The sequence below is a fragment of the Bombus impatiens genome, unplaced genomic scaffold (assembly GCF_000188095.3).
Source record: "Bombus impatiens unplaced genomic scaffold, BIMP_2.2 scf_0481, whole genome shotgun sequence".
Classification (NCBI taxonomy): Eukaryota; Metazoa; Arthropoda; class Insecta; order Hymenoptera; family Apidae; genus Bombus; species Bombus impatiens.
This window is the reverse complement of record NT_176900.1, coordinates 1-11,242: the sequence shown is the minus strand read 5'-3', so window position 1 is coordinate 11,242 and position 11,242 is coordinate 1. Positions and strand designations below refer to the sequence as shown.

Sequence of the window (11,242 nt, the reverse complement as noted above, 5' to 3'; positions counted from 1 at the left end):
CTGCACGAGCCATAGTTACCGAAACATTACGTAAAAGTAGATAGATCGATTATTCGGATAATCCAGAGCACGGAGTTTGCGCATGCCTGAACGGAATTAGAGTTTTGCTGACGAAACGAACGAGGCTTTTCCCCGAACGAGGATCGCGATTTAAACGTAAAGCTTGCATCGCGCCAAGGTCGCAGATATTTCATCCAGGCGTCTAATAAAGTCGACCAACCGCGAAAAAAACGATTTCAACGAGGTTCGATAGCTGCGTATTTTTTCTAGTCTCCTTGTTTGCATAATGAAACGGAACGAGTTTGTCGCTCGTTACTCGACGAGTCTACCGTACGAACCGGAAAAATTCATTTCCCGTGTACGCTCGACCTTTGTGTGCTACAACCTGTCCGATTTCTCGCTAGGAAACGTTCCGTTTCGCGGAGATACTTTGCCGGGATATTTCCTCTCGCCCCGCGACATTCCTCTCGCGTTTCTCTGTTTCTTTAATCGAGGTAAAAGAGGGCTACGCGAGATAAAAATCGAGATAAAAATTAGCGCGTCGATACTCGATATTTTCACCAGCGGAACGCTAGTCGACGCGATAAAACGCATCGAAGCCAAGGCGTAAGATTTTCCTTGTCCCACATTCCTAGCATCCTTGGCAAAGTTTCGCGTCGTTGACGTTCTTCGTTTGCAGGGTAAACCTGCTCTATACGGCTTCTCGCCGATAAACTAAGTACAAACTTTTCTTTCCTCTTTCATTTCTACACGGAGCGTAGCAATCGCAGAGCCCACGTATCTCCATTACCGTGCATAAATATCTCGACAGTTTCGAACGATAACAAATGGACAAAACTCGCTCCAAATACTGATTTTGACCATCTGATTTTCTCTAGTCTCCAGTCTTATCTCGGACAATCATACGTGATTAAGTCGATATCGATAATATCGCTTTATCGATAATACCGCTTATGCACGCTAACGTACATACGTATACAGTGACACGTATGTAACGTACGCTTTCGATAAAAAAATCTGTGTCCTCGAAGGACGATATTCCTCGAATATTCGGCGAACGGATCTACGAATATCCAATGGTAATCAGATGCTCTAACAGGATTACAGATGTTATTCGCCGGCATTCGTTGAATTATTCTCGCTAATGGCCAACCGCGGTTGCTCTTGAGATCGCGTATAGTCCGTTGAACGACGGAAAAAGCAATTTCTTGGTCGATTAAAAGCAACGATTATCACAAGGAAGTTTATCGCGGAGCGACGCAATTAGGGGTAATTACCGGGGAGTTGTATTCGCGTCGCGCGAATCACGCGACACCAATCACGCGAGCTACTTTTACCGGAGGAGAATAGGGACGCAACGTGTAACGCGATCATGCGCCATTGCAAGAACGGGCGCACGTGCGCCGTCTTCTTCGTCCTACGATCGTTTCGGCGTGCTTCTCGTTCGAATCGGTGCGGAATGATTCGCGAGACCGTCCTTTTGCGATCGTAAACTCCATCGAACCGCGGACTCTGAAAGAGAATCGAAACAATCGTCTCCTTCGCTGCTGACGTTACACGCGGTAGCTACGTCTGCCGAGAGGTCGATAATTTTCTCGTAAAGGAGCGTCCTCCTCGGTGTACGCGAATAGTTTGTCCATCTGCGTACTGTTCGCCAACATATGGTTACATATTCGTAAAATACGGCTGTCCGAGGCGTTGCTGCAAATATTTCGAGCGCACGATAAGATATTTTTCAGGTATCGAAAACCGGCGTTTTGAGAAAAAACTGTGGTTTCGAAAACTCGCGGGTCCTTCTACGAGCGGTGTCCACGCGACGATCGTAGTTATAACATACTTTCGTTTTTTACTAGATAGCTGTCCGCAGTTCGTCAAGGTTTTCACTATCCTTTGCAAGCGCGTCGCGAAGATGGATCGCTTTATTTTATAGAGTTTGAACCCTTCGATCGGAGTTTAAGCGTGTCGCGAAACACGGTGCAACAAGGAGACGGAGAAGAGAGAGAAGAACAGAGAGAGACCGGGGAGACCTGTTTTCAAGACCTGCCTTAACGCGTTGTAAGACGCGTCTCGTATCAAGAGCACTTTCGCGTTCGACGTTGAGAGACAACGGGTGATCAAGAACGAAAACAAGCTTTAAATATACATCGTTGCGACGAAACAAGGTTCGGAAATTCAGCTTTGGAAATTCGTAAAATTTTATCGTTCTGCCGTAACACCGGTTCCGCCATCCTGTACTGTTGCGATTCAACTGTACGACTCGAAGCATGAAACAAAATCGTTTTCAACGACGGTCGACAAACACGCGATAACTGCGTTTCCTGATCTCTTTTAGCTTTCTTCTTTGTTTGCGAGTCGAATTCTTCGCGTTGCCTCCTGGAAACGTGGCGAGACGTTCCGCAGCCTCGCTTGCACAAGACTTTGGAAAGGTCAAGAGTGCAGCAGGCGTTCCATGCGTTCCCTTTCTTTGTTGGATTATACACGGTACGATTCGCAATATCGCATCGCGCCGAGTTTCCAACGTTCGATTACGTCGCTTTTAAATCCGTATCGTCGTTAATGTCTTTGCTTTAACGCGCTTTTGAAGTATAGCTGATTAATTGAAAATTTCTCGCGCCGGTAAGCATCGTGCGTTTTACGACACGACGAATCGTCGTCTCTCGCGAAGCGATTATCCAGCGTAAAAATACGAAGAAGAAGGACGAGAGGCGTAAAACCAACGAGAGGAGAGAAACCAACATCGAAGTTCCAGATTTCTACGCTTTCGTCGTACTCGTCTATTTCACTTGCGGGACAGACCGACGATATGGAAAGAAGTTAACGCGAGATACGCGAAAAAGAGGAGAATCTTGTGATTTGTTGGCGTCGCGTGTTTCATAGAAGCAGCGATACGCGTCAAGGCTTCTCAAGCGCTACCGATAACCACGAGCTCGGGTTTGTCGACGAATTCTACACCGACGGACGTTACGTTTGTACTTTCGAGCGTCGAGAATATTCTTTTATTCGATTGTTGGCCAATACGCAAGGAAATACTCGCAACACGGAGAGAGCAAAGCCACTCGGACGAAATTTACGACGGATTGATTTCACCTTGCTACGCTCCGTCTCAACCGAGAATCTATCATTTTTCCATTGTGCTATTATTACGCTGTTGTATCGTTGGTCGAATAATCGTCGCATCAGTGATATTTTATATATATATATATATATATCTCTCTCTATGCCTTAACGTTTCCCCTAGGTGTACACGTAGCTAGACGAGGTTTCTATGTACCTCGAGCAATTTCACAGTCGGCGTGCTCACCCTCTCGCGCGTCTCTGTACTTCTCTCTTGGGATGGTTAGATCGCGGTCTATGGGGTTGACGAACGGCGACCAAGCGGTAGGAGGAAGAGGAGAAGTCGAAGGGGAGTGGGAGAGAGTGGCGGCGGAGGGCGAAGAAGCGGCGAGGGCAGAGTGGCGTACGAGGCAGAGAGACGACAAGCCGTCGAGGTCGACGGAACGAGAATGCAAGAGGGCTGTCGTAAAGTTACTGGCTCTTGAGACGCGCGCTCGTTAATTCGCAGGATTTTCTAAGTCGTTAATAAGCCCATAATTGCAAATTTTTATAAGTTGCGCTGGCAAATGGAAACCTCGAAAATGGTTATGAAGGGTGCGAGGGGGCAAGGGGCAAGGGACAGGAGAAGGGAAAGGAAAGGAAGGGTTAGCGACATAGGTAAACGTGGTGGGGAGCAGACGAAAAAAAGGGTCGAAGAAAGGGAGACGCAGGGTAGGCTAGACAGCCGAGAGACCGCGAAAAGAGAAGTGCGAAAACGTGGCGCCCCTAGTAACGTTTTAATTGCTGCTTTCTCCCCGATTACCATTATCGCCGCGCATCGTGCGTCCGTCGCGTTACACTCGCACGCGTTCCTATTTCCTCCAGCAGCTTCGATTCTTGTCCTTTCGCCAGACTAATCGATCGATCTCCTTCTTCCAGTAATTAATTCTCCATTTTCCCCCGATAAGATCTCATAGAATGTTCGCGTTCTATCGCTGCTTGTCTCACCGTTATCCGGAGGTCGCCGAAACGAAGGAGAATCGCGAAGAGTATATCGCGATACGAAAATTACGATATAGAGTTTTATAATCGCGATACCTAGGAAATTCATCACGACGAAGAGTATCGGAGGATTTCTCGATGGATGTTTGCAGACGATACAGACGAGTACGTATCTCTTGGCGACCCGTTTGAATCGACTTCGACCGCCGGAAGAATAAAATCCTTCCGAGCTTATCTAAAATTAAATCCATTGCCCAAATAAGAAGGGGGAGCGTATCTTTGCTAGGAATTCGACCGTAGCAGCGGCACTCCGCAGCAGGCTGGGAAGAACGCGATGAGAGAAGAATGGCCAGGCATCGTTCATGAAACAACATTCGTTATGTTCTCCCAACAATGAACGATTATTACGGTAATCCTTGCTCTTCTCGTCTATTCGACTTTTCCCCCTTTCGCTCCTCGAATCGAGTCGGATGCCTCGCGTGTCCGTGTCTTCGTTCTCCTACGATGCTGCCCGTTTTTGCCAATTTCACAGCGACCATCGTTACGTCTCGATAGCTCACCAAATAATTTCCATCGCCGAACAATTCAAATAGAAACACGGAACGACGTATGGGACGAGGATTCCAAGAAATTACGACAAAGGATATTCCCGGACGAGCCGGCTGACGTTCCGAAATTTATGAAGCTCGTATCGAAATGGAAAATCATGCTGGCAGAGGAGAGTCGTTTATCGCGCAAATGCGCTTAGAACACGTGCCGCCGTGCATTTGCATACGACTCGTAAAAAAATTCGTCACGTCGCGTGACCAACTGTCTATTTGTCAGCTCCCTCGTCGAAACGAGCAGGGTTTGGTTGCCCAATAAACGATTGCGCGTCTGTTCTTTTCCTCGCGCCACCAAAAGTTAGACCCGGAAAAGCTGGCCGAACGTACGTTGTAACGATACGAGACCGTCTCTAGCCACGCGATGTCTATCTGACAAAGCGTCGAGGTGCATTAAACGCGTCGTTGTATTTAATAATGCGACGAGTGCATGAATTTGTAATAGTCGGTGTATTAGAATTCGTACAAGTACAAGAGATAGTGTACGCCAGTTATAATCGTCACTCGCTCGATACTCTTACGCCGATCGCATATCATCGGATAACGATTCGACTGTCCACGTTCGTGCATCTATATCGACGGACATTAGCATAAAAAAGTTTAAGTTCTTATGTAACTCTGGTTGAAGATTACAGATAACGGCAATAACAATCTGTCCCGCGTTCGTTTGCCTCTAGACCTTGTAAACCAAAACAACGTTGGTATTCAAAGGCAGAATAATATGGGTCTCTCAGATTCGAAATTTCCGTTGACGTTTTCTACGATCACGCGGCGCTACAGCGTTATTATAAACGCGGTCGTTGCCACGGTAGAGCCAATTGGAAACAATTCGTAGCCTGTTACCGAAACCCCTTTATCGAACGTTTATTTATACAGAATTTATAGGAAAATCCGATCTCTTTCGGTACTTGCGTTCGTCACGCATACTCGATTTATTCTCGGAAAGTATGGTGCAAACGCGCAAGCTTTATCAGCTGCGACGCATCATCGTGTCGTTGCGCTATTGGAGCGGTAGGTTAGCGAGGTAGTGTACGATAGCGCGATTCCTGCGTTTCCTCTGTACATGTTGCAGCTTACGTGCCAATGGGTGCGCGTCTCCGCGAGAAAAGTAAAGAAGAAAATGTAAAGGAGAAAAGGAAGAGGAAGAAAAAGAAGAGGAAGAGCAGGAAGGAAGGAAAAGAGAAACGCTGGCTTACGACGAGTCGACGCCGAAAGACCAGGAAAGCACGAAACAAGCATAAGGGGAACTGTTTACCGACGATGGGGTGCAGTAAAGAGGCGGTGGCTATAGAAGGTCATTCACCTCGGCTAGCTCTCGCGCACACCCGTTTCTTTTTCACCGCGTTCTCGAATGCGGGTCGTTTCGTTAGCGACACGACCGCGAAACGCAAACAAAACGATTCGTCGACACGTCGTCGAACGTGTCCGTCGCAAGCTCGGTCACGGCGTGGAGATGTCGACGAGTCGCGCGACTTCGCCATCACTCTCCCGATTCTGAAATACGCACGCTGCGTTTGATATATTTGGCCAGGAATGTAGAACGAAGCTCGCACCTTGGTTACCTGCCAAAGCTAAGGTATCGGTGTAGCGTGTAAAGGCTGACGAATGGAAGGGAGAACGTAGGTGGAACGGGCACAGGGGGCAGCGCTACCTGTAATATTGATCCATAGAACCTCCTAGCGTCGACGGCGTGCGTTAGAGGGATGTTCCCCATTACTGTTGCTGTACAACCGAACGAAAACATCGCCCCTCGTTTCAATTTTCCTACACGTGCTACGAGCCTCGACGTTTTCCACATCTTCTCCCCCCTCTCTAACGACCGTTCTTACGAACACGGAAAACTACGTTTCCATTATCTATTTTCTTAGCTAATTTTGAAAGCAAGAGTGGCTTCTCGCGCGTGCTTTCTAACCGACGTGTTATTTTTCCTATAGAAGACAAGTTCTCTTCTTTTTTGTCTAGACAATCGTTTAATTTCGCCATTTAATTTTCAGCCTGTCGCTTCATCGGTCGATCGATTACGGCGAGTGATCGGAATCGACGAATTACGATACATCGGAGCGAAGAAAGAATCGTTGAATCTCCGCTGTAATCGCGTACCTCGTTCTTTTACGTTGATGCGCGTGTTTCTACGCAGCACGTGGAATATTTAATAAGACACAGCGTGAGCAGCGAATACGAGCGATCCGCCAAATATGGCAGTGTTATCGCGTTGAAACGAATCGTCACAAATTACTCGCATCGTCGAGAACGTTTTCGCCACGCTCGACCATTCTCTTTTATAGACATGGAACGTCTGTTTTCTAGGAAAGCTCTTACTCTGCGACTATCGACCAATCGAATAAATATAATTTCAGTCAAAGGCCGCGTCTTGCCGTGTTTTCCGAAATAATGCGTGCCAGAGGGTGGAGCGCGAGGGTGAGAGCACGAGCACGAACACGAGCATGGCATAGGCGCAGTGCCTGGTAATAAGGCTGCGATTATCCGCACAGATTATTCTACGGCGAACCGGTCGCCATCGTTCGCCTCCCTCGATCTGGAACCCTCGCGACTCGTGTCTCGTGTTTCGTGTCTCGTGTCTCGTATCTTGTGTCTATACTTCGTGCATATAGACGTATCGCGATCACACGCGATCAATTTATTTCCCTTCTCCGTGGGCTACTTGAAACACCTTGCGCCGTTCTTCTCTCTCGCCATTCCCCTTTTATTATAATACAATTTATTTGTCGAATAAAACGTCGATGTGCCGACGTTTCACCGACGCGTGAAACATTTTTCCACTGAATTTTCAAGATTGCGATGCGTCGTAAGTCACGTTTATCTTTGCGTCACACGTTATATCTTCTTCAAAATCTGACACTTTATTTTGATAAGAATAAACTTCTTATAAAGCGTACGACGACTTTCTGGACTTGTACGTATCGTACGAGCGAGATTATGAGCTGGAAGAAGAAAGAGCGAAAGAGAGACGAAGAGACGACGAAAGGCGATAAAAAAGAAATAGGAGAAAAATGCGCGTGCAACGGAAAAGGAAACTCGGCCCTTTGCTTGGACAGAATCGATGCGTTTGCTCGCGGTTTAGCGATAAAAGCTGTTAAAAAAGATTAACCCTCGTGGCGTATACGTACGTAGGTACGTATCACTCGGAAGAAGAATAGAAGGGCAAGGGACGCGGTCCCCGGTGTTCCCCTAACTCGCGTGACATCGTTCTACGATTTGCAGGGCAGGCGAGCGTATCGCGCTCGTGTCCCGATCCCTCGAAAATGCGTCGAAAACGAAACGTTTTACCCTCCGCGGTCAAACCTGCTGTCAGAGTCAACGGATGATCGACGAGGAATCGGATAAACCGGAGTTAGTAGAAAAAGGAGGACTCGCGACTTAAAATCTTCTAATCGATAGGTCGCGCCGCGTGCGCGTGTGCCGGTTACGCGATCTCGTACTCGAAACGCGTCGATTAAATTTTACTTCCTGTTTTCGTTTCTACGAGTCGTTGAAAAATAATCGCGTACGTTTATTCGTTTTCTACATTAGTCGCATTAAACTCGGCAATTTTAACCTAATTCCGGTAATTGGGGGATCAATCTGTCGAATATCGCTCGTCGTAATGATGGTAGAACGTCCAAGATATTAAAAAATCATTCGTCTTAATAATTACGCCATTGACTTCTACAAAATGTCTTTCGTCGATTCTCGTCTCTGAATTTAACCGGCTGTCTTTACTTTCGTTCGCGCCGTCTCGAACTTATCTCGTTCGATCGTAAAATCACATTGGAATCGGTAAATCCGCCGAAATATACTTGAATACACTCGCGTTCCCCTCCTTTGATTTTCGTGTCGTATATGTACGCTCTTGGATTCTTTAATCCGTTAATAAACAAATAAAATGGCAAGTTGCGCGTAGGATATACCGCTGTGAGCCAGGTTGATTAGGACAGGAGATCCTAAGAACCGGGTGCTGTTGGAGGCCCTTGCAGAGCTGGCTCGAGTAATCGATACTGCACCAAACCGGGAACGGGTAAAACCGAAGGGGTGGGCGAGGCAGCACGATGGACACCATGTGTCCTCTCTTATCCACCTACCGAGCAAAGAATCGTTGCGATTCTATCGGAAAGCCGATTCCTCGGACAAACGACGATCGACTTATTTTTCGAGCTATACGTCCGCCTGGAAGCGGATAGTTTGGCGTGAAACTATCGATCTTGCCGGCAAATGAAAAAGATAGATGAAGATCGAACAATAAGACTCGATTGTTCCGCTCGACTGCGCGTACGCTTTGTCCGTTTTCTGTTTTCTCTTTTCGCGACAGCAAGAAACAAGCGGTTACGTTTGCCCGACTATTTTGCATTCGTTATCGAAACGAGAATTCGCCGCTAGCAATGGCGACGTTCGTTAGAAGAGCGAGATTCCCGGTCAGAAGAAGATACAGTGAGTTTTTCTCGGATCGATCGGAAATTACGCGTGGCATCGGCCCCGATTTCTCCTAACCGTCTTGTTGCCATGTCTATGCGTAAGAATCGTCGCTATGCGATGACGCTCAATGATATCCAGGTTATGAGGATCGCAAATACTCCTCGACCCTTTATATTTCACGCAGTCCAACGCGAATCCAAGAGCATCGATCTATTTTCGGAGCGAAAGCTCTACGGATCAACGACTTCGATTCGTATTCGCGTTTTCTCGAGATGAAAAGTTGGACGAAAGCGGCGAACGAAACGAACGTTGCAGGAAGCTTGGCTCGATCGCGCGATCGTGGTGGTCGATATCAAACGGAAAAGAGAAGAGACGCGACGTTTCAAACGAATTAGTTTTTCTCTTTTTAATTTCTAATTAGCGGGCTAATTTGTAATTAGTGGCTCGAAGATTATGTCGGTCAATACGATCGAACAGTTAAGATTCGACGATCCTCGGCTTAAAAATAGTGGTCGAAAGAAACGAAAATAACGAGGGATAAACGTAGTGCGTCTATGGTTGCAGGCAAATCGCCGTTCTTTCCAAGTCTGGAGGATCAGAGCGGCACGCTGCTAGAAGATCCGAACGCGGCGAGTCAGCTCGATGGCGTCGGTGTTGGCGTCGGTGTTGGAGTCGGAGTTGGCGTTGGAGTTGGTGTCGGTGTCGGCGTCGGGGTTGGAGTCGGCGTCGGTAGCGGCATAACCGGCTCTCAGACCGCACCGCTTTCCTCCCCGAGTCGGAGCAGTCCTCACAGTCAAGGTAGCGAGACCGGAGAACGCTTCTCTAGGAAGGTGTTTGTCGGTGGTCTGCCACCGGACATCGACGAAGGTAAGCATTTTGTTTCGTGATTCGCTTCTTCCATCCGTTCGTGTATATCCGTTGGCGAATCGTCGTACGGTTTAACGGGTCGACGAACGTTTTTCTAACTGCTGGTTGTCGTCCGGTTTCAGAGGAAATCAAAGCCAGTTTCCGTCGTTTCGGATCGTTGGTCGTCGACTGGCCCCACAAAGCGGAGAGCAAATCCTACTTTCCACCGAAGGGCTACGCTTTCTTGCTTTTCCAGGTAAGCGAGAAACTCTCGCTGTGTTATGCTCCGAGTAATAGTAAACTGGCAATTTGGCTACCACGAAAGATGGAATTCGATTTGCTTGTTTTACGTACGCGATACCACGAAGCAACAAAATAGTACGAAAGATCGACACGATCGTGTATCGATAGTCGAAAATCGCCAAGATGGTTAATTAGAATCTCGAGTAACGAATAAAGAGATATATTAACCGGAATGTTTTCGTTGACGATAGGACGAAGCGTCCGTGCAACAATTGATCGACGCGTGCATTCAAGACGAGGAGAAATTGTATCTATGCGTGAGCTCGCCAACGACCAAAGACAAGCCGGTGCAAATTCGACCGTGGCGACTGAGCGACGCGGATTTCGTGCTGGACGCTTCGATGCCGCTGGATCCACGAAAGACGGTGTTCGTCGGTGGTGTTCCACGGCCGTTGAAAGCCGTCGAGTTGGCGATGATCATGGATCGACTCTACGGAGGCGTGTGTTACGCCGGTATCGATACCGATCCTGAGCTCAAGTATCCGAAAGGAGCCGGCAGGGTCGCTTTCAGTAATCAACAAAGCTACATAGCTGCCATATCGGCGAGATTCGTTCAGTTACAACACGGCGACATAGACAAGAGAGTAAGTAGCCACTCCGAGCGGCATTTTCGGTCTAACCGATTCCATCGTTTACAACTATTACTCGTTTATTTTATTTAGGTCGAAGTCAAACCATACGTTCTGGACGATCAAATGTGCGACGAGTGTCAGGGACAACGTTGCGGTGGCAAATTTGCGCCGTTTTTCTGCGCAAACGTTACCTGCCTACAGGTAAATTCTTTCACCTCGTTATACGTTTTTCTTCTTTTTCCCTTTATTTTCCCTGCCGCGTATCGCGAGTCAACAACGACAACAACGACAACAACGACGACAGCGTCAACGACAGTGACGATGATAACGACGGCGAAAGCGAAAACTACGAACTGACGCGAGCAGCGAACTACGAAAAGCCCCTGACGAAAAAACTGAAAGCAACGGCGCGCGAAACGCGCATTCTCATTTGTTGTTGTTGCAGTACTATTGCGAGCACTGCTGGGCGACGAT

General features: G+C 47.6%; 1 protein-coding gene across 1 annotated transcript in view; it reads left to right on the top strand.

Moving 5' to 3' along the window:
* The window catches only part of LOC100742758 (cytoplasmic polyadenylation element-binding protein 2), a gene marked incomplete at its 3' end in the record, with an annotated part of 53,089 nt that extends 41,852 nt beyond the window's left edge, over positions 1 to 11,237 (top strand). Inside the window, exons 7-11 of the mRNA XM_003490870.2 lie at positions 9,612 to 9,914; positions 10,037 to 10,149; positions 10,388 to 10,780; positions 10,859 to 10,969; positions 11,214 to 11,237. Coding sequence (XP_003490918.2) covers positions 9,612 to 9,914; positions 10,037 to 10,149; positions 10,388 to 10,780; positions 10,859 to 10,969; positions 11,214 to 11,237 — 944 coding nt within the window. The remainder of the gene's footprint in view (positions 1 to 9,611; positions 9,915 to 10,036; positions 10,150 to 10,387; positions 10,781 to 10,858; positions 10,970 to 11,213) is intronic.
* Positions 11,238 to 11,242: the final 5 nt, after the last annotated feature.